The sequence below is a fragment of the Parasteatoda tepidariorum genome, chromosome 6 (genome assembly GCF_982258835.1).
Source record: "Parasteatoda tepidariorum strain Cologne lab strain chromosome 6, Ptep-v5.0, whole genome shotgun sequence".
Taxonomy (NCBI): Eukaryota; Metazoa; Arthropoda; class Arachnida; order Araneae; family Theridiidae; genus Parasteatoda; species Parasteatoda tepidariorum.
The window spans coordinates 37,881,066-37,906,360 of record NC_141760.1 but is presented as its reverse complement, the minus strand read 5'-3'; the positions used below and the strand labels follow the sequence as shown (position 1 = coordinate 37,906,360).

At 30.8% G+C, this 25,295-nt stretch overlaps 1 protein-coding gene across 4 annotated transcripts in view; it reads right to left on the bottom strand.

Annotated features, from left to right (window-relative positions):
* LOC107444056 (putative sodium-dependent multivitamin transporter) overlaps positions 1–25,295 on the bottom strand; it is a 41,831-nt gene that overhangs the window by 7,386 nt on the left and 9,150 nt on the right. For all 4 annotated transcript variants that reach the window (XM_087165673.1, XM_087165672.1, XM_087165671.1 and 1 more), the window contains exons 5-10: positions 20,614–20,765; positions 18,937–19,077; positions 16,550–16,685; positions 13,149–13,356; positions 10,271–10,425; positions 6,838–7,082 (exon numbers count right to left, since the gene is read on the bottom strand). In XM_087165673.1, the coding sequence (XP_087021799.1) occupies positions 6,838–7,082; positions 10,271–10,425; positions 13,149–13,356; positions 16,550–16,685; positions 18,937–19,077; positions 20,614–20,765 (1,037 nt within the window). The remainder of the gene's footprint in view (positions 1–6,837; positions 7,083–10,270; positions 10,426–13,148; positions 13,357–16,549; positions 16,686–18,936; positions 19,078–20,613; positions 20,766–25,295) is intronic.

The following is a 25,295-nucleotide window of genomic DNA, read 5'->3' as shown; positions in this document are numbered from 1 at the left end:
CTTGACTGATTCAAAAGAGAAACGCTTAATTTTACTAGGTTGCTAGGCAACCAATTTCTGACTGTAAAAAAATTGAAATAATGTTTTGTGATTGCTCTGAGAGGTTTAATTAATAGTTAATAGAAAACACCTCGAAGTTTCTTGGCAATAGACAATTTTAAGTTCATTTATGTCCAAAAAGCAAAAAAAATAAATAAATAAATAAAATAAAAAATTATTTTAATCTCTTTTGAAAAGAAAATTTGAATCGATTTATAAGTTTTCAGAATTTAAATACATGAACTTTTTATCTGATATTATTTAGATTATACTATTTTTGCTATTCGAGGATTTCATACTAAAATCAAATTAACAAAACTTATAATAGCTATATACAAAATTTTAGGGATAATGATTTTTACAGCTTTAATCGAGTCTTCTAGGCATGAAAGTTTGAAGAAAAAAAAAGTGCATGAAAAATAAAATGTAGATTGTATAGTAATTCTAATGCGCATTCACAAGGTTTTCTGTAATTTACGATTTCTTTTTTCTATAACTCAATGAATTGCTGAATGTTTAGTGGCATTTTAAAAACATTGAAATATGTTATGTTTAAGAATAAGATATTGAAATAATATGTTGCATATTGTATGATTCATTGTTTAAAAAATTGCTTCATTTTGCTAGATATTTACGTTACATGGTTTTCTTTGGATAAAAATGATTAGCAAATAGCATCCACATGTTTCGATACATTCTGAAACTTACGTTCGCAAATTCACCATAAAATGTCGCACAGCATATTCTTCAATTACGATAAGCTACATTTACCACCAAATACTGCTACTATGATTATTTTTGTTATATATATATCAGATATATATATATATATATATCAGATATATATATATATATATATATATATATATATATATATATATATATATATATATATATATAACTAAACTCAGTGGCGCGACAGCCCATAGAGGGCCAAGGCCTACTGTGCCCATCTCAGTTTTCTTGACCTTGGGCTCTGGGGTGCAGGAGCAGATATATTAATAAAAATATATATATATTTCAGATATATATATATATATATATATATATATATATATATATATATATATATATATATATATATATATATATATATATATATATATATATATATATATATATATATATATATATATATATATATATATATATATATATATCAGATATATATATATATATATATATATATATATATATATATATATATATATATCAGATATATATATATATATATCTGATATGATACTCTCTTTTTAAACAGAGCTCGTAAGGCCCTTAAGATACTGAAATGGGGGCACGAAAACTTAAAAGATTTTTTTTTCCTAATGCCCGCCTGTGTTAACATCAGTCAATTCAGGCATCTACAGGGCGACAGATATCTGTGTGGCCTAAGGATTCCTAACGAGCATCAAACATTCTCAAAATTAAGTGTTCATTCATTGGAAAATTTAGTGTTTATTCAATTTAAGAACTGTTCCTTCACTTGGTTATCTTACTACTTATTATTTAAACCACCAAAAGCTTAAAACAATATTATGTAAGTTATCTAAATTTTTTTTACATAATTTGCATTTAATAACAAATATGTCGACATGCATTTAATAACAAATACGTCATTTAGCTAAAATTACAAATTTTGAAATTTTTATGATTTTTTGTTAAAGACAAGCTAAGCTTAAGTATTCCTTCACTGGTTACTTTACCCTATAAGATTTTGAGAAATTTGCGATGTTGTGAGAGATGCTTAAAAATGTTGACTGCGTATTTTTATTAATATTTATAAAATATATATTCAAGAAATTGATGAATATTTTATTCCAGATTTATTCATTCGTATGTATATTATTGAAATTTTATCAGTTATTGAGAAAAAAAAAGAAAAAAAAATCACAATAAAGAAGCACAATCTGTTGTATAATCATATTCTATCAGAAGCATGCTTTTATAAAACTTCACATTCTCTGAATAAAATGTATTTTATTCAATAAAATGTTTTATTCAAATTTCTTTACTAAATTGCAAATAGAATTTTAGACGACTAAAGAAGAAACATCGTATTTTATAGCTTAAAAAAATAAAAATGAAAAGATAAGCAAACGATCAGTAGCGAAAAAAATATGAATGAAATTTTATGCTAAGCGCGCGAAGTCAAGTTCCTCGCAAGTTTATCACATTTTAATATTAATCGCTCCATTTAATCATTTCTTCATTGTCGCCAAATTATTTTTTTAAAAATAATTAATTTTAATTTTTCTCAGCTTCTAATAAATAAAAACAGTTGAAACTTTAGATTTTTCAATTGAAAAATATGTAGATTAATATGGTATAAAAAAATTCATACCTTATAATTCAAAAATTTTTCATCCTTAATTTAATTAAATAATAAAAAATAATTAACAATTATTAAAAATTATTTTTTTCGTGAAATTATCTTTGGGTAAATGAGTTTTATGACTGGGTGAAATTTTCTTCGAATTGCTTTATTAGTTTTTAAAATATGACTAAAAACGTAAAAAGTGAAATTAACATTAAGGGGTACGAACTTTGGATCGCTCTCCTGACCAAACTATGAGGACCATATTTCCCAGATTGCGGCTACCCCCTATATTTTGAAGGTTAAGAATCCAAATATGTAAGAAAAAATATATGTTTATTCAGAGAAAGTACGTTTTTGTGTCTGATTTCGTAACTTAATTAATAGTTAGCACTAATTAATTAGCATATTTGAGGTCACCCCCAGGAACCATTAAGATTAATACTTAGTTCGTGAAAATCCGATCATTAGAACGAAAGTTATTCAGGGTGATATCTTTTTTTTTTTGCCGACTGTACAGTGTACAAAAAAAAATACTGACCATCCTAAATATCTTTTGATTTAATGATCAGATTTTTCACGTTTTAGGGCTCAATCTTAAATGATCGAAGAGGTGACCTCGAATATGCTAATTAATTAGTTTAGACGATATTTAAAGTTACGACATCCGACATAAAAACGTTCTTTATCTGTATAAACATACCTTTTTTCGACAGATTCGGATTTCTGGCCCTCAAAATATAAGGATCTGCCGCAATTTGGGAAATGTGGTCCCAATAGGTCAAGGGAACGATCCAAAGTTTGGACCCCTTAACGGTAATTTTACTTCTCGTGTATTTCGTCATATATCGATGAATTTCTTAAGAGTATTAATTTTTACACACAGTTGTGAAATTCGTTTATCCAAGGAGAATTCCATGCAAAAATTAACTTTTAGTGAATATTTATTATTTTTTATTATTTTATTTAAAGTTGGTCGAAACATTTTGAATTGAAAGGTGTACAATTTCTTGTATCATTTTAAATAATGTAATTTTACATAATAAAATACAAAATGTGAGCAAAATCGGTCAAAGAGTTCTTGAGAAATCAAATTTCAAGCATCTGAATTTTTTTTTAAATTTGATTTCTCAGGAACTATTTGACCGATTTTGCTCACATTTTGTATTTTTCTATATAAAATTACATTATTTAAAACGATGCAAAAAATTTTGTACCTTACAATTCAAAATTTTTTCGTCCACTCCTATAAAATAATGAATATTTACTAAAAGTTATTTTTGCATGGAATTAGATTTGGTTAAACGAATTTTTAAATTGTGCTTAAAAAATTTTCAATTCCCTTAAAAAGTTTTCGAGATATAGCAAAATAGGCAAAAATTAAAACTAACATTAAGAGGTCCGAAATTGAGAGCGCTCTCCTGACCAAACTATTGGACCTATATTTCCCAGATTGCGGCTAGATATTTCGGGGTCAAAAATCCGAATCCGTTGAAAAAAGGGTATGTTCATTCAGAGAAAGTACGTTTTTGCGTCTGATTTCGTAACTTAAAATATCGTCTGCACTTATTAGTAAGTGCATAAGCATATTTGAGGTCACGCCCTCGAGCTATTAAGATTGAGTCCTAAAACGCTTAAATCCGATCCCTAGATCAAAAATTATTCAAGGTGATCTTTTTTTCTCGTTTTATTTTTTTGCACACTACATTTTTAGCTAATATACACTCGCAAAATATATAGTATGAAGCAAGTATAAATAGTATCAAGTAAAATATAATATGAAGCAAGAGAAACAAATCACAAAAGAAGCCATAAACCAATATTCATGAGAATAACCAAAAACATTTTTCAACACTGGTCAACTTTTATAGTGGTCGATAAATCAAAAGAAAATTTAATAGACAAATTTATCTCTAATAATCATAGCCCTAATAGTGATTGATTTTCTTATTACTTGATAACCCATGGCCATCCAAGCTTTTTTAAGATCTTTATTGTCAAAGATTATGAACTCAAGGGTGGTAATTACAGAATATGTTTAATTTGCAAGACGAGAAACTTCATCATCAAATTTTCGTTTAAATGAAGAAACTTCGAATGGCCTAAATGATGGTGGTCGTAAGCTTGAGTTTTCGTAAACCTTCTTTCTTCATCGTTTTAAACGTGGAGCACATGCTCATGAGGAGCCTTGTGCTGTTGAGCTCACAATATATTAGTACTCCCTTGCTGTTTTGGTGGTTATCATTGTCACGAATGGTCTTCAAAATGCTTGGGTAAAGTCTTATGGCCTGGATCACGAATCGAAATTTTTATAATCTATGCAAGAGGAGGCGAGATGGCTCAGGGGTTTGTGCGTTATCGTCCTAAAGAGGCAATTCTGATTCAGTAAATGGTCGATACGGATTTTGATCCCAGCTCGCACCAACCTCAGTTCTAGCATAAAATATCCTCAATGGTAAACGGATCCTAGGTAAGAATCTATTTGCCTTCAGGTTAATCATGGGAAGTTGTTGCTTTCTTTTCTATGCAATGCAAATGCAGGTGAGTTCCACCAAAAAGTAGGCTGGGTTCAAAACTAGAAAGCTGCGGAGTTGAACATTTTTTGTCGTAAACTCAGAAAAATGTGTCGACTATTAAGAGCTGGTTATAAAATAAAGTATAAAATGATCTACAGAAGAGTATTAGTATGCTCCCACATATAATGTGTTAATAATCTCTCTCTATACTTTTTTTCGGTAAATATTGATGTGTTGAGCACATCTGCTTTTAAATAGCGAGATAGCTATCCTTATTTGGAATTTGAATTCAAAAATTAAATAAAAAAATCATTTATCTAACTATTATATTTATTTTTGTGAAATTTAATAAAAAATTATATATATATATATATATATATATATATATATATATATATATATATATATATATATATATATATATATATATATATATATATATATATATATATATATATATATATATATATATATATATATATATATATATATATAAATAAATACAAGAAAACACTAAGAAAGTTAGGAAAAACAATAAGTATCATTTATTGCGCTTAAGCTGCAAGTAAACAGCACTCATTAGATAAGTTCAAAATGAAGAATAAAACAAAGAAAAATTAAAGACATATGAAAAAAAGGGGGTGGGAAATAATAAGTAAAAAAATAACAAACAACATATTATTTAAAAAAAAAAAAAATTATATATGAAATTTTAATTAAAAAACCGGAAAAAAAAGATATAATCTTTTCTTCAGCCCACACGATTATATCCGCAAAACAGAGTGCTTTCTGATATTGTATCAATAAAGCCAAAGCAAAATATATTAATACAATAGTGTGAGGAGCATTCAAAAAAATTTTTTATAAAATAACTACATAAAAATAGATCATAAAAAGTAAAAATAACATGTAAAAACAGATAATAAAATAAAATAAAAAGAAAAAACATTAAAAAGGGGGGACTATAAAGCGAGTAGCAAAATCATAACAACTTACATGGACGGATATTTTTCAAGAATGATTTAAAAATGTTTTCGCAGAAAGATTGCCAGATTACAAAATATGAAAACAAAAGATGAAAGCAAAAGCGCTAATTGAGTGTAACAAGAGGGTTTTAAAGTGTCGTTCTTACTGCACTGCTGAAGTGATTTGTTATTCTGAGTTTTGATTTGTTAGTTACCAAGGATGGTCCCGAAATGGATGTGCGCAAGGTAATATTATACTGGATAATTTTAAAAATTGATCATAAATAGTTTTAGAAGATAGATGTTTATTGAATTACTCATATATCATTAATGACTTCTTAATTAATTTTCGTTGTAAATACTTGAATTTTCCGGTTATTGTCTTGTAAGTGTTCTTTAACTTTTTTCACAATTATTTCTCATATGTTTAATTGCTTAATCTCTCAATTTATAATGATACTTGCAGCATAATTATTTTTGCAAAAGAACTCCAAAAGTTCACTTTGATATAATGTCCCTTGTTTAAATCTGTCCATGTTTAGTGAGATGGTAAAAGAACTATGTCATGGGGCTATGCAGAATCATTGTTATATCTTATGGGAAACGTTTGCAATTCGTCTATGACAAAATGTTGCCATTAGCATGTGGAAAAAGTGAATGGCATAATTTTAAAATTAGGAAAACATCTTAAGAACATCCCTATGAGGCATTTTATATGGCAAACGTGTGGCGAAAGTTTCTAAGGATCATGTCAAGGAGTTAGTGAAATTGTACAATATAGTTCAAAGTGCCAATTTTACCTATTTCCAAAGTGCAGTAACATTTAAAGAAGCAATAAAAACTTTCCTTTTTCATTTACTTGAAACGATGAAAAATAATAATATGTAAAGAAAAAAGACAAAAATGTATTGGAAAAATAGCGTTGCTACATAAGCTTGATACGAAGGAAATTCGATTTTCAAAACAGATTAAAGCATTGATCACCTAATTTTAAATAACTTACTTAGAACTATCATAAATCACTTCGAGATGAGAGTGATGTTCGGAAATAAGTGAAGAGACTGTGGAACTAAAATTGCTCGTACTTTGTTCTGTATTGTTTGTAAAATAAAATAATTCGGATGAATTGTCAGCCATGCAGCCTCTTACAGAAACAGGTAGGGGGTTTTGTGGAGGTGAGTAAGCGACAGCACTAAATCCTATCCACGTTGAAATTGCAATTCCTAATATAAGCCCTATATTGGCACCCTAGAAAAAATAAAACAATTTAACACAATGCCACTTTTAAGATAAAATTCCTTCAATAAATTTATCAGATATTTTTATTTTCAACTAACAATATGAATTAACTTAATAATAATTCTATCACCTATTAGCTAATTTATTATTTTACTGACATAGCATAAAAATTTTCCTTTTTTAGAAATTTATTTTAATTTATTCTGCTGGCAACTGAAATTAAGCTCTTGTGACTATAAAACAGAATATGAAAAATTAAAAACAAAAAATATTATCTGAATCTAAAATTCTCTGAATAAAATTTTCTGAATCAAAAAGGAGCTATTAAAAATGAAGTCAAATCAAAAATACTAAAATTCCCAAACATACATTAGTCACCACTTTGTACAAATTCAACTATTTTCTGGCTACGAAATATTTCAGTGAGCTATCAAAAAATATCAAAATTTACTGTTGTATCACAATTATGTCCAACAATTATTCACGAAAACAAGAATAAAATTACAAGTGGTCCACGAGGCGCTGCGAAATCTATATATATATATATATATATATATATATATATATATATATATATATATATATATATATAATATATATATATATATATATATATATATATATATATATATATATATATATATATATATATATATATATAATATATATATATATATATATATATTCGGCATATATATATATATATATATATATATATATATATATATATATATATATATATATATATATATATATATATATATATATATATATATATATACCGAAGAGTCATTACATTATGACCATCCTGCTAATAACATGTAGGACCACCTTAAGCTCTCAAAACTGCAAACATCCGCTGCGGCATTGATTCCACAAGGTGCTGATAGGTAGTCTGAGGTATCTGGTACCAAGCGCTCACCAACTGGTCCCGCAATTCCCTCACATTGCGAGGGGGTAGCGTGGTAGCACAAATTTGGTTTCCCAAGTAGGACCACAAATGCTCTATTGGATTACAGACAGGTGAATTTGGGGGTCATGACATGACTTGAAAGTCACTGGAATGTTCCTCGAACCAATCTATGACGATTCGACCCTTATGACATGGTACATTATCCTGTTGGTAAACACCATCCCCCACAAGAAAAACTGTTGCCATGAATGGGTGAACCTGGTTTGCAACTATGTTCAAGTAGCTTACAGGCGTCAGGGATTGTTCTATGAGAATTATGGGTCCTAATGTGCCCCATGAAAACATTGTTCCTGGGTGAGCCATGAAAACCTGGACGAGCCCATTGTTATCGATAGAGGGTGGTCATAATGTAATGGCTCTTCGGTGTTTATATATATATATATATATATATATATAGGTTTTCCGATAATAAGTTCGTTATATGGAAAATTCGTTAAATAGATCATTAAATCAGTTTTTATAATATTTTGAATTCATAAACTCTAGAAATAATTAAAATAGTAATTGATACACCTTTATCTTATAAGCTTGTATCTACTATTTATTTTATGAACCTTAGCCATAAAAGAAAACTACATGGAAAGCAAGAATGGAGCAAAGCATTATCCAGTGTTTCACAATTATGCTACATACATTTTCAACTAAGGGAAAGCTAAAGTTATGAATAAATTTATAGCTGCATATATTATAATAGTAATTTCAAACATACATTACCACCTGCGCTCTAAAGTTTAATTACTATAAATAAAATCTGTTTTGTCTGAGTTGCTCGTTTGAAATGCAAACGAAAAGGGAAATGGATTTTACTGCTTTCTCTATCAGTCCACTGGTTGCGGAAATTAATTCAAGGCCATTTCCCCCATAAAATGCGTTAACAAGTTTTAAATGTTCTGAAATATTTTGGGAAATAGGGAAAGTGTATCTCAAAGAAAAGTACGTCAAATAGAAAATTCACTTCGCTGTTTGGAAGTTATTTTGCGACGAAATTTCCAAAATGTTCTGGGTTCCTCGAAAAAAGTCCCAAAATAGAGAAATTTGCAAAATAATAGAAGTTCGTTAAATAGAAGTTTATAGATATGTGTGTGTATATATATATAAATATATATGTATATGGAAGTATTTGATTTTTAAGCACTGGATCTACAGATCCGAAAAATAACCTATTTAATGTTTAAGATACCCTCAGAAGTATCCCTGCTCTGTTTTTCTTAATAAACTAATTAAATCCCTTTGGAAAGTTAAGTAATTATTGATTTTTCTTTAAAGAAATTCATGAGTAGGGGAGAGTCGGGTAGCCCCGGTCAGTGGGTACCCCCGCCCACAGTCAATTTTATATGTATAGAACATTTTTTCAAGTCAATGGGCCATCGGACATTAATTGTTATATTAAAAAAAGATTATTTTCAAAGTTTCAAGTATTTATGCAGCTGTTAACATGGTAAACAATAGTTTTGAAAATATGTTGAATACAGTAGTCATGAAATTAAGAAAAATTGGCTGAATGTTTCGATTAAACTTCATTTTAATACTAAAAAAATAATTTTTTCTATACATACAACATTCTAGTATGTAGTCTTAAGTTTAATTTGCACAAAGAAAGAAGTTTATATGTGAAAAATTGTTCGAGTAATTACAAATGTACAAAAAAATTGGATTTCGGGTAGCCCCCCTCACATGAAATATCACGGCCCAATTTTATTTCGTCGATAAATGTACGGTTGCAAAGATTATTATTTTATTGCTTCAAATTTGAATTTTATATGCATTTTTAACAACAAATACTGTTGTTATTAAATGATTGTTACTAATTGATAGAATTCACTAAAAGTATATAAATATGTAATAAATAAAATAATTTTGTGATGAAAATGATAAATGAGGTTTATCTATTGTCAATACATTGGTCACTTTCATTTACACCTGAAAAAAAAGTCAAAAAACATACTTTTTGAAACTGGGCGGGGCTACCCGACACATTTTGAAAATAACTGAAAAACATGTTTTTTTAAATTTCTATTTTTTTAAGTTAAACTATTCTTTTTTTGGTTTATTCCTTTTGTATTATTTAATTAGATGGTAAAACAATAGAAACATACAAAAATATTGATTATTACTCAATATTATACAGAAATATAAGCAATACTCCTTAAGTGGGCGGGGCTACCCGACTCTCCCTTACATATTATTGCAAAAATATTAATAAAAATGAATCACCATTTATTACTTTTTCATTGGTTCGTGTGGTAAGCATTCCTAAAAGGAATATGGCTAACACAGGCCCTCCTAAGCATCCAAATATGGTCAAGCCCAACTGAACTAAACTTCCAATTGAAGCAAAAACAAATGTCAATGCAATGCAAAGAAGACCATAAAAAAAGGCTGAAAAGAAATTAAATAACTGTAAATACTTCAATTTACAAAAATGAATAGCGAAATTCTTCCTAAATTATGCAAAAATATTTCCAAGTTATCAAAATATAAAAGGTACATTTTGAATTTCTCTTATTTATGCTTCAATTAGTTGATTTTTATTTATTTTTAAAATATTGCGTTAACCTAAATGTGCAGTGCGCAAAAAAAAGACTTCGTCTCTACTTTTTCTGAATAAACATATATATATATATATTTTATGGTTCCCCAAAATATGGGGGATAACTGCAATCGAGGAAATATGATTCCAATAATTTGGGCCTGGAGAGCAATCGAAAGATTAGTCTCCTTATAATCAATCTTCCTTTTTCAATATGTCTCGAGAGCGTTTTAAGAGAATTGAAAAATGTTTGCACATAATTGCGAATTCGTTTATCTAAACATAACTCCATGAATAGAACAATTTGTAATAATTAATTATGAATTTTAAATATTTTATTTAATAATAGTGGAAAGTTTTTCGAACTGATAAACATACAAATTTCACGTCATTTAAAATAATGCAATTTTATATAACAAAATACAACGTTTAAAGGAAATCAGTTGAGTATTTCCTGAGAAATCAAATTTTAAATGTCTGGCTTTTTTAAAACTCAATTTCTCAGGAACTATTAGATTATCTTTTGTGTATAATTTCGTAACTTAAAAATGTCGTCTGCACTGACTAATTAGTCTATTTGATGTCACCCCCACGGACCATTAAGATTGAATCTTAGTACATGAAAATCAGAGCATTAGATCAAAAGTTATTCATTGCGATTCGTATTTTTTTCCTTCTTCCTTTTACACACAGTCCAGCAAGATACAAAATTGCTACCATAAGAAATTAAAGGCTAGCAAGGTAGCAATGTTCCGTAAAGCGTATAAAATTTTCTCAACTTAATCACCAATTCGGAACGTCAATTTCCAATTATTATAAATTTGGTTACCTATTACTCAGTGTAGGATTAAATAGGACGGTTTTTCAAAACAGATCTGAAGACTGTTGAAGTATATTCAATGGTTTCAATATCCTCAAGCCGTGCCAAAAGAAATTTTTTTAGTCAAATAAATGATTGGAACTTCATAGCAGTAGGGCAAATTGATAGTCGTGTAATTAGTTTTCCTCGGAATTGAAAGTAAATGAGAAATAGTTTTAAAAACTCAATTTTGCATAAAACTTGAGATTAGATTTGAGGTTAAAATACTAAAGGTGCAAATGAGAAAGATATGTTTTTATAAAATTCTATATTTGGTTATGATTTTCGTCAAGAAAATAATTAAATTGTAAATTATGATACAAGCTAGTCATATGGGAAATCATCAATAGAATTTATGTCATTGAATTTATTTTTGTCAGATTTCCAGATTTTTCAAATCAGATTATAATATCATTTTATATGCCGTTAAACCTTTTCGATTATCAACCCCCAAAAATTTTAGAATTCTTTTATCGAATATTTTAGAATTTTTTAAAGAAAGTGAGAAGAACTTACATCTTTCTTAAAGTATTTATTTTATTTTGAAAAAAAAAACTTTTTTTTTGCATAAATCACTGAGAAGGACGAGCTTGGTGACACTTGGTTGGATTATCAATGTCTGGTTCGTATTTTGTTAGTTTCAGTCCTAAATTGCCTCTGAGCTTCCCAATCAATTCGATTCTTGTCTTTGTTGAAATAGAATTAATATTACTGAAGATATATTTAACCATATATGAGCTTGGGAATATAATTAGGACAATCCACTTTTTTGGCGATTTGTTTGTTTCTAAGGTTAGTGTTAGGGCCATCTAGTAAAACGGAATAAGAATCCTTTCTCACAACTCTGAGAATGAGTAAGACATCACGAAACAAAGCAAATTAGTACTGTAAAAAAAGACAAATAATTATTTAAAAAAATATGCGGGGATGAGAGAGTGAGATATAATCTACTTGAACTATAATCTACTGGTACTATCGAGGTATAATCGACTATGTAGTAACTGAATTGTAATTACAAAAGAGTATTCCAAACGAAAACTTTATGTATTGCGCTGCTGCAATTTGCTTGCAATTGACAATTCAATAGCATTGGTATTCACTCATCGATTCCCTGGATCGAATCGAATCTTAATTATTCAAAATGGACTCCCTGGAGGTCGATATCGTTCGCTTTGGAGAGCCCTAGCTTAGTCGATTAAATAAAAAATAGGCGTTAAAGTACTTCGAACGAAAATATTGCGCAAGTTTTGAAATTATAAAAAAAAATTTGATGGACGTATAAAAATTTTAAAATTTCTTCGTATAATGTATACCCTTTTTGAAACTTTTAATATATAATTACCTCTAAATATTGTTATCTAAAATAAGCATGCTGTTTCTCTCTTGTCTGTTACTGTTCTAGCGTATTTCTTGACGTATTTAGATATTTATTTAGATATGTTGCGTAACTACCACTATAAATATTAAATACTAATTCAGTTGTATATAAGACTTGTTAACTCGATTCTATCTTGACGTAGGTACCTTTTGGTAGATGAAGGTTGACATAGTCGATAATTAAATCCCCTCAGACATGCTTACAAATAGACAATTTAAATTTACATAAATAAAAAAAATCACATAAGGCAGTTATTGAAGTATGTTCTTTTGGTGTCCAGTCATTAGTTCTAAGATTAAAAAAAAGTAACCGGACTCAACATGTTTAATACTCACTTATAAGTTGAGCTGCAACAGTCAGTTTTCCTTCTGATAAACCCTTCGCTAATAAAAATGGGCGTATTAAATCCTGCATCGTCACTGCTGTTAGTGAATTGACACACGACGATACAGTGCTTAAACAAGCACTAAATATTCCACAAATGCAAATACCCGCCAATCCAGAGTAGTCTGAAAGGCTTTTCATCATAAAATATGGCAACAACTAAAACCAATGAATTACAAAATTAAAAACATTCACAATGGCAAACAATAATAAAGATCTATGAAAGCAATTTTAAAGATCTTGTGATAATTAGATAAAAAATAAAGTCAACCAGAGTTTTACCATCCTCGCTACCTCTTGCAACCCGGCAAACAATCAGTTTATATAATCCGCACAATGAAAAATTGTTCAGATCACTACGGAAAAATCTCTCCTCTTTCACTATATTAAATATACTAAACTAAATATATCGACTCACTATACTAAATATACAGATACTAAATATAGCAATCTAGAATATGTTCTTTAGCAATATTGTAAGGACACAAGAGGATGGAAGGAAACATCATCACGAAGAGCTCAGCATTTTAATTATGCATTTAAACGTCTATTTAACAATAATGAGTAACCACATAACATTAACTAAAATAGAAAGTAACTTAATGTTTTACCCATCAAACTTCCTTCCTTCCTTCCTCAGTGGCACGACAGCCCCGGGTGGGCCCTGGCCTTCTCAATCAACTTCCTCCAGGCCTGTCTCTGCCTGGCAGTTGTCTTCCAGTTTGAGACTTTTAAGACTGAAAAGTCTCTTTCCACGCAGTCGGCCCATCTCAGCTTTGGTCGACCTCTGGGCCTTGATCCGATGGGCTGAGCCGAAAAGATTATGTTTGTCGGACGCTCTCTGTTCATCCGAATGATGTGACCAGCCCATTTAATTCTTTGAATTTTTACGTACTTGACAACTTCAGGCTCTCTAAGGGCCCGATAGAGTTGTGAGTTTGAACGTCTGTACCAAGTACCATCAACTTGTTTGCCCCCAAAAATGGATCTTAGGATCCGACGTTCGAAGATTCCCAAGGAATTCTCATCTTTCTGTGTTGTTGTCCAAGTTTCTGAGGCATATGTTAGGATAGGTCTGATCAAGCATTTATAAATTAACAGTTTAGTATCTCTTTTTAGTAGGTTTGAGTTTAAATATTTTTTTAATCCATAGAAACATTTACTTGCACTATTGATTCTTCTTTGTATTTCGGGTGCGATATTGCCATTAACGTTGACTTCAGAACCAAGATAAACAAAACTGTTTACTTTTTCAAACTTGTATTCACCAATTTGCAAGTGAGTTGTAGAGTCAGTTATTTTGGTGCATTGCATGTACTTGGTTTTCTCCTGGTTAATAGTGAGATGCATTTTTTCTGCCTCTTTTTCCATGGATAGAAAGGCTTGCTTTAAGTCAGATTGTGTTCGAGCTATGATGTCAATGTCATCGGCAAAAGCGAAAATTTGGACAGACTTATGAAAGATATGTCCTCTGGTATTGATTCCTGAATCTCTGATAATTTTTTCTAATGCCAAATTGAAGAGTAGGCATGCCAAAGCATCGCCTTGCCTTACACCATTTTTTACCTCCATTGGTTCCGAGAAGTCATTTTGGATTTTAACTTTCTGCATGGTCTTACACAGTGTAAGTGTGGTGAGTCGTACAAGCTTGTCCGGGATATTGAATTCTCGCATAGCTTCAATGAGTCGCTTCCGGTTTACACTGTCGTAAGCAGTTTTGAAATCCACAAATAGGTGGTGGGTACCAATTCCAAATTCCCTGGTCTTTTCCAGAATCTGTCTTATGCAAAATATTTGGTCAGTTGTAGACCTGCCCCTCCTAAAGCCGCACTGGTATTCACCAATGATGTTTTCTACATAGGGGCTAAGTCTGTTAAATAGAATTTTTGAAAAGACTTTATATGCAGTGCAGAGCATGCTGATACCCCGGTAGTTTGAACATTCAAGAATGTCTCCTTTTTTGTGTATAAGACAAACAGTGCTGTGTTTCCATTCTTCCGGGAGTATCTCTTTTTCCCATACTGATGTTAGAATATTATACCCATCAAACTGATTGGGGTAAAAGGGAACCATGGAAGGTTCTTGTAACTCATCTTGCGTTATCTCACTTAGTTAGAGTCAGAATGAAGACTATTGTTATTGTTTTTGTGGATAGAAAGATAGCGCCATATGTTGCTACGAATTAACTATCAGTTACAATATTCTATAGTACTTAAACTAAAACTGTCTGACACTTCGAAAGTATCAGGACAACAAACTCATACATTGTCATAGTAACCTGTGACAATTATGGCAATTTTGTGTTGTTTTTCTTTTAATTTCCTTTTTTCCTATAAATTTCTGACCTTCAGGAATTCCGTCCTGTTGGCCATTGATAACTCATTTTACAAACCACTCCTGTAGTTCCCGATCTCTCTTTAAACCTTTCATATTCGACCTCTTTATCCTAATTCAGTCATACATATTAATATAATCCACTTTTAAATTTTAATCTTATTTATTGTATTTAATCTTATACCCTACGAACATCACCTTTATTTATAACTCTCTCCTACTTTCTCATAACCTTTTAATATAATTTTGTATTTTATTTTTTATAACTCTCACACGCCCTTTAATATTTAGTATTTTGTATTTTTAATAACTCTCACATACGTCCTAACTTTTAGAAAGCTGTATTAAAGTTCTATAGTTAATGTACTGAAAATCGGTATCTTTCTTTTACATAAAAATCTAAAAGGTAGATGGAATGTAATCCTCTTAATTTTATTTTAAAAGCTGAGATTAAGGAAAAAAGAAAACATCCCTTATAAATAATACCATGTCGATATTTGCCACTTACATAACATAATAATATCATAAATTAAAATTAACAAAAATTTAATTACAATTAATTCTTTGTTGGTTTCTAACTCAAACAATTCTAGTAAAAAACAAATAATAAACAAAATACAGGCTACTTCCATTTAAAATATCATACAAATACGATTGCATGAATACGTTTTTTAAGATATAGATTTTTAGAATTAGATTAAATTTTTTGGATTAGATTGCAGATATATTTAGATTTTTAGATTAGTTGATGTTTGAGTTTTTAGCACGGCGTTGAAAATTTTACGATTTTTTTCTAAATAGATTAATATCACTTTTAGGTAGAATTTCGTAAAACATCCTCATAACATTTAATATGACTCCATGATATTTATTATTAATTCATAAAATGTGTGACTTAAACGTTACTGAGTAAAGCTTTTTCTTAAAGTATTATAAAAGAAACAACACAGTTTCTAGACTGGCACTTCTAGTCCGAGCATTTATTTCAAAAGTAATATATTTTGTTCCTATATCTTACCTGATCTCCATGATGAATAGGGTTGTTTGGTGGTGACAGAGGATCGCACTTTTCAAAATAGGCATACAGGACTATGCCTGTCAGGCAAATTAGTAGATGCAATGGAACACCAATAGGCATGCTGACAAATAAAGCTCTAGAAAATAAAAACAAATTAATCAATTGAACATTAGAATCATTAAATTAAGTTCATTTAAAGAGCACCTCAAATATAGATCATTCTAGGTACAAATAAAATTAATTATTGCGGTCATTTTTAGTATATTATTTATTTATTTATTTTTAATTTTGATGCTTTTTCCCTTGCTTGTTTCTCTCAACCTTGTTTTCCAAGCAGTCAGTTTCTATTTCTTAACAAAATCACATCAAAATTTAAATTTAATCAATTTATAAACCCCCAAAATTTTTTCTTCTATTGAATCAGATTTTGCTCTCCTGTTGGGTTCGCTATTTTATTGGAATAAAATTTAAATCTAACCATTTTAAATAGTTGTCATTACAGTTTTTTCTCCAGTTTTGTTTTTCAAGTTTTTATTTAGATTTTTGGTTACTATTTAAACCCATTAAATTATTTTTTATTAAGAGATCATTCAATTATATACGGAGAAGAGTTCCTTCCAAACTTACTTCATTTTTTAAACTTTGAATTGACACAATTTTATGCCCAGCTTATAATGAAATTACGGTAAAAAAGGGTTTCTCAAAATTTAGAAAAAGATATCAGAATAGCTTCGAAATAAATATAGTTGATCCGGAAAACCCCATGTATTCAAAACTGAATCAACATAAACTCATTTTTGAACAAAATGCGTAGTCTCAAAAGTAAAGTGGAGGGAGTAGTGTATAAAAGACATGTTGGTTGACTACGGCAAGATTGGAATCTAGAACTTCAAGTTCGTAGAAAGAAGATCTAACCAGTATAAATGCACACCCTAGTCCAGGGAGAGTTGGGAAGCTTTTTAGAGTGCACGAGGAAATAATACTTCATGACAAGCATTCCATTCGATTAGAAAATTTTTAAGATAAAGCGAAGTAAGAAAAATGTGAAATTAAAATCACCAATCCCTAGACTTAGCTATTGGGACCATATTTTCCAAATTGTACCTTTTCCTTTTGTACAAATTCCCTTTGTACCATTGAAATTGGAAATTAGTATGACAAGATGTATCATTGCGGTGGCTACTATATAAAGCTTACTTTACTCTCCTTGGACAAGAGTGTCTAGCTATACTGGTTAGAGCATCTTAATATAATATCATGGGTCTTTGGTTCGCATCCTAACAGCAGCCTCTCACACATTTCTCTTCAGACATCACCATTGAAACTATGCATTTAGTACAAACATTAGTATATGCTGTTTCAATTTTGAATGCATAAGTTTTTCAAATTCAACACCATTTGTTTCAGAGCTACTTTTATGCATTTTCGCTCAACTTTGAGAAACCTTTTCTTACGAGTCGCGATGGCTGAGGAGATAGAGCGTTCACCTTCCAATGAGGCGAACCAGGTTCAAATCTCAGTCGATACGAAGTCCGCATCCGGCTTGCACCGACCACAGTGCTGACGTGAAATATTCTCAGTGGTAGACGGATCACGGGTTAGAGTGGTCGTCCTCTTCATGTAACGCAAGTGCGGGTTGGATCCATCAAAAAGGTTCTCCACGAAGGCAAATTTCTCCCAGTACTCGATCCAGGAGTTCCCTTGTCTTTTGGATTGGGTTTAAAATTACAAGGCTACGGAATTGAACATTAGTAATCGTAAACTCATAAAATTGGGTCGGCTTTTCAATGACAGTTATAAAAAAAAAACTTTTCTTACCATGTAAATGCATCTAATTTACTGATTGTTTAATAGTAAATAAGTTCTACATCATTTTAAAAATATTTATGACAAAATTTTGAATATTAATGAAGTATCGTAGGATTATTTTTTACTACAAAAAAACACTGCTATAACTGAGTTCTAAGTCTTTGATTTTGAATAAAAACATAATCCTAGAATGATGCTAAAAGGAAATCAAAATATAATGCAAAAAAATATTAATTACGAGAAAATATGTTAAATAAGAAATGAATAAGTAATTTATAGGTAAAAAATAACTTTAAATTCTTTGTTAAATTTATGCTTTTGACAATCAATGGAATTTGGTTCTCTATTGTTTGTGAAGTTACTATTAACCATTATATTGTGGCTAATAAGAATACGCTGGGGAAAAAAGAAACGGTTTTAGGCCATTTCGTTTCGTGTTGTACAGAGAAACAAAGCAGAGCCCAATTACGCTAATAATGACAAAATATTTATTTGGATTATTTCTTTTGATTATTGGTCTTTATTGGATTATAGGTTTTTATAAAAGTTTTCACTGAAACGGAAAAGATTTTACCTACCTACGGGAACGATTGATGTTCTTTAACGTAAGCAATCTTTGTACTTGCACTTGGTTTGCACTGAAGGATCCCATTGACAATATAATTCCCTGTGCTATAATATTCCACAGTGTATACCGCTTGTAAAAACTAGGATCAAGCCTATAGTTGAATTAAAGCATGTAATATTTTTAATTTTGGCAGAAGAAAGTTCAATAGAATAGTAAAATGAATTTATTTAATTAAACATTCAATAAAAAAAGAAATTACATGTATTTCAAGATTTCACATTTTTAAAATCAAAAAAGATGTTATGTTTACTGTGTTCCATTTTAACCATTATAAATCTCTATGTATTGTTTTATAAAAGCAACCTAGATAAATACTTCTAAAATGACCGAGAGAATCGAGGCATTTTTTAACGAAAAGAAAAAAAAAAGAGAAAAGTAAAGCAGTGATATCGAAACGTTGTGATTCATTACAAACAGAAATAGCAGAAAAAGGCCCAAAATAGTTTAAACTCGTATAGAATTCAGAGACTTTGGACAAGAACAATGCAAGTTTGAATTAACCATTTGTGAAGATCAAATAAAATAAAAAAACGTCAGTTTATCTAGTTTTACTCATGCTACTTAAATCGTGTTGTATTTTGAACTGATGGTACATTTTGGCGTAATTATTTCAATAAACAGCACAGTATCTCCAGTACGAAATACTCTAGGCGTTTTCTGTGACATTTTGTAAATCTTACCCAATTTTTGTTCCAAGTCTCTCAATTTTCCATCTTGAATGTAATAAATTTACTTTTTAGTTTAACTTTTTGTCGATATATATTAAGCAAAATAGTAAGAAAGCAAAAGCATATTTGATATTTTTATAGCATTAAATTTCCATTGGTAAATATAGTGCATAATTTTACTTGGAAATTCTTATTCTCACTTTTTGCTCGTCGACGTATTAAAATCTATAAAAAATACCATAAAGGAGTATGAAGTTGTGACTGTCACCCTGCTTAACTTTGCCTCATATTTTAAAAAAAACGAAATCATTTTAAAAAAAAGTTACAAATTTTGGATATGTTATGATTCGTACGCACGTTCATTTTTAAACGTAGCTTTAATGTTTATTTATTACGCGCACTAAATTAATACCATAATTAAAGCTGTCAATATTAAAAGGAGGTATGTTACAAATCTAAACTAGAAGAACCAGAAAGAGAAAAACTAAAAAAATTTTGTCAGATGTTGAAGATTGTTCTAATTACTTCTAAATTGTTGGATTCTCTTCTTTAGGATGTTTATAAAATTACTCAGTGATTGATATTCCAAAACCGACTGAAAACTTATTTTCGTAAAAATGTTACATACATCCTTTTTACCATTAATCGCTTCAATTGAGGTCTGCTCTTTAAACATTCAAATTACATTTTAGTGCGCAAAAAGCTCTTCTTTTCCAACATTTTTTTTTTTGACTCATAGTACCTCAACAGATATTTTTTAGACAAAAATAATAATATGAATTACATACAAACATCATTACTTATTTTTTTTGAAATATTTTTAAAAAAAAATGATTACCACAAAAGTGCTGAGTACAAAACAAAAGAAACAACACAAAAGAGAGTACAAAACAGTGCAATTTAGATTTAGTAGAAACTTACATTTTTATTAAAACGTAGATTAAAATAGAGTTACTTACGATGGAGCTCCTAATCTTCCACCATCTTTTGCTATTTTAAACACATCTTCGAACCCGACATCGTAGAATCCTTTAATTAACACTGCAATGACTCCAAAGAACATGAGGAAACTTTGGAACACATCTGTCCACAAGACAGCCTTCATTCCACCCTATATAATTTCAAATAATAATAAAAGTAAGCTTAATGTTTAATTTGAAAAATGTTAGTTGTGTAATAATAAAAGTTAACATTCTTTTTCTTTTTTTATTAATTAATATTTATTTATTGGTTTGTTATTAATAATCTAAGAAAAAGATTAAATGTTTCAAATTTTTTTTAAATCTTAGAAGGAAAGAAATCATATGCTATTTTTCAATTAAGTAAATTTTTATACATATACTTGTTAGCTTATTATAGATAAGTACATTTTCGCCCACATTGTAACTTTTTTTAAAAAAAAAAAAACTGTTAACCAAATAAATTTTTAGCAGTATATTTATGGGAGAGGTTATAATAGTTTGCTTTACTTAATTCATCACTACTTAATTTAAAATAAAAATTATATAATTTCACCCTGAACTAACATTGATTAGATGTATGGTTAGACAGGCATTAATTAAAGTGAAAGCAAAATACGTCTGTTCAAATAAGCAATGCCCATATTAAGCTACCACATTTTATTTTTCATCCAGCCTGATTCCGATTTTGTACGAATGCTCGTACTAAAAAGACTTAGGTACAGGCATTATCCGAGAAGGCTAAGCTAATATCACGCTCGTGGGTTCAACTGTCAACTTGGACACCACGCCTTTTTTTCTTCCATTTTATATATACGGGAGAAATTTCTTCTTCACAAACACCTTGATTGGTGAATCTGGACTTCAGGAACAGAAACTCTTTCGCGCAAACATTGATGGCAGCATGGCATCTCTGCTCATCACCATTCGACTTACTAGATGATAAACTCTAGCACTATCCTTTTCTCACGCTAGATGACGCCACTAGATAAACTAAGCCACATTTCAAGGGGCAAGTTTGACTTATAGAAACACAATTCAATGTTGCTGCTTCATTCTAGAAAAGTTATAAGCTTTTACTGGAAAGATATCTGAAAGCATTTTTAAATCTTTTTCAAAATGTATTTACAAAATTTGCTGTTGCTAAAGTACTGAGTTTCTGTAAAGAGTGCTTCCCAGAGTAATTCCACTGTTGTAACATAAATAGAGGTTTTTTCTTGAATATAGGCGACATGGTACAACTTGGTCGGAAAAACTTGTAAGAATCCTGCTGCAACAAGGTGCAGTTTTCAATACTGTTTAAGCATTAGCATAATATAATTTTGAAAAGCATGTAAAAATATCATTAAATTATTCAATTTTGAAATCTTTATTTACTTTTATTTAATTGGTTCCATCATGAAATCAAAAATATATTGAATAGAAAATAGTGTTCTCATTGTTCAAGAATTTAAATAGAAATGAGAACAGTAGATCATAGGGAGATAATCTTTTCAGGGATAAAAACAATTTTTCTTACATAACATGTAGCAATAACAATGTTTCAAGATTAAAAATTGTTTTATTAAACTATCTGAATCGGAAAAAAATGAGCTCTATGATTGTTAATGAGATAAGAGTAAGACGTAGAAATAAAAGCAATGATCAAGGCTGTTTTTATTTTGCTTTTAGGAGACAGACCTCTAAAAACGAGAAAAAAATATTTGTTCACCCCTTCTTATTATGACAATTATATCGCAATTAGTTTCAAGTTTAACACAAATTAGAAACTATTGGTAATTTATTAACTAGCTATTTAACATTAGTTGATTCAATATTAACTGTAGTACAGTGCGCAAAAAAAAAAAAAAAACGCACCACCCTGAAAAATTTTTGATCTAATGATCGGATCTTCACATTCCAGAACTCATTCTTAACGGCTCGAAGAGGAGACCTGTAATATGCTAATTAATTAGTGCAGAGGATATTTTGAGTTATGAAATCAGGCACGAAAATGAACTAACTAAAAATTTGAATACTTTTTGACTAAATGTGAAAAGACGTTGGCTTTTGCTTTTGTTCTTTTTATTTTTTCTTGCTCCTGTATATTTCCAGGGATGACCCCTACAATCATTTAGTTAGACATTTTAAAAAGAAAATTAAGGGGGGAAATGGGTAATAACCTGCAAAATTACTTCGCTCTAATAAAGAGCTTCTATTTTTATTTTTGTTTTCAAATTGTATTTTACTTTTTCTTTCATATTTGATATACATATACACTCTATAACAAAAAAATCGACGCACCAAGAAGGAGTTGTTCGATTGAAACGAGATTTGGTGGATAGGAAGACAATGTGCGGAATAGTAAATGATTAAAATTTCAGAACAATTGAATAATTTATGGCAGAGTTACAGTAACAAGTTCAATAGGGTGTTGACCCGCCTCTATCCTGGATACAAGACGTCGACGTATCGCTGTGCATTGAGTGTACCTCTAATGACTACCAAAGGGGTCCAGCTGTCAAAGGAAATGGCACCCCAGACCATAATGCCTTGTTGAGGGCCGGTGTGGCGTGCAATAGTGAAGGAAGGATCCCCCCTCTGCCCTGCGCCTCTCCAAACACGTCTTCGATGATCGTCAGGACACAGTTGGAAGTGGGATTCGTCACTAAAGACTATAAGTCCCCAGTCGGCATCATTCCAGCCATATATGTTCAAAAAATTCATGTACACCAAATTTCAAAGCAATCGGATGATTGCTTCTTGGTGCGTCGATTTTTTTGTTATAGAGTGTATTTAAACTGAAATGAGAACTAATTTGACTAAGGATCTGACTGACCAGAACTAAACTAGACTGAAAAATATGGTATTTTTTGAATTCTGACAAACATTCGAATAGTTAGAAAAAAAAGTCTGTTGGATTATCAGAATTATATTTGTACTAAAATACAACGTCCAGAAAAAGTGGTTTGGATTTTTTTTCATTCATATTCAAAAATTTATCAATAATTGATTTTATAAATTAAATAAATTTCAATGAGGAATAACTGTTTCTCCTAAATCTAAATAACTGCAAATAAGTGCAAATTTAAAAAAAATGTTGTATGGAAGGGAAGACTGTTTGAAATATTTTACTTTTAACGTAGAAAAAGACACCTGAGTCTTAAGCTGAATTTCATAACCACGAATTATTGAAAGCATGCGGCAGTAGCGACACCTATAATGTGTTTAAAAGAAGATATTTGACAGTAAGTTTCTCATAAAGAAATTGAATTTGAGCGTTGTTCTTGTGTAAAAAAGTTTTTGTTATGCCTCGTGTAAGCAGGAGAAATACCTACCAGCACGTGTCTGAGATAGATCGGGTCAAATTGTGGCCTACAGGGGCTGCGGTTTATCATACCGAAGTATTGCAGCTGGCGTTGGTCGACTTCCCATGACTGTTAGTAGCATATGAAATCGTTGGGTTCATGACGGTCATATGGAACGCCGTGCAGGATCTCAGTGCCCAATCACTAACAGCCGAGAAGACAGACATGTTATCCACATGGCTTTAAGAGATCGTACAGCTACGTCACGAACCCTGAGATAACAAATGGGGTCATTTGCAAGACAAGTGTCTGCACGAACAGTTCGACGACGTTTGCAGAAGCATGGACAGTCAGCACGGCGACCATGGCTTCGGCTACCTTTGACGCTGCATTACAGGCAGGAACGTCTCCAATGGTGCGATCAACGCCGAACCTGGAAGCAGGAATGGCATGACGCCGTTTTTTTGACGAATCCAGGTTCTGTATAAAGCTTCATGATGGCCTCATCCTTGTTTGGTGACATCGTGGAGAATGCCCATTGGCAACTTGCATTCGATATCGTCATACTGGCCCAACACCTGAAGTAATGGTATAGGGTGCCATTGGATACCCATCTCGAACACCTGTTGTTCACATTGCCGGCACTTTGAACAGCAGTCGTTACGTTTCTGATGTGTTAGGGCCAGTTGCTCTGCCTTATCATCGATGCCTCCTTAACGATACGTACCAGTAGGACAAAGCACGACAGCATGTTGGTCGCACTGTCCTAACCTTCCTTGAGACGGAACATGTTCGCTTGCTGCCCTGACCAGCACGTTCTCTTAATCTTACACCAATTGAAAACGTCTGGTAATTGGTTGCTGAACGACTGGCACGCCACCACTCGTCAGTCACTACTGCCAATGAATTGTGAATAATGTTAAAGCTGCATGGAATGTTGTACCCGTCCATGCTATCCAACCTCTGTTCGACTAGATGCCCAGGAGAATAACTGCTGTTATCTTTGCCAAGGGAGGCTGCTCTGAGTACTGATTCCTCAGGATCTATACATCCAAATATCCTGAAAATTTAATCACTTGTTCTTCCAACTATAATGTATGTACCCAACAAACTGCAGGCGCAGCGTTTTTTGCCCTGGAATGTTGTTCATTTTGGGTTGTTGCCTGATGAGCATTTTGTGACCTAAGTCATGAAAGCGAACAAAATTACTCACGCCAAACTGTCACAGACACCCGTTCAATGTGTGGGCCACATTCAATATTAGACGCAACAGAAGACAGGACACACAGAGAAGCATCCATGGAATGAGCGGGATTTGAAACCACGGTCATTGGGTTCGCAGTAAGGCACGCTAACCGCTCGGTCACCTAGCCGACTATGAAAAAAATATGAAAA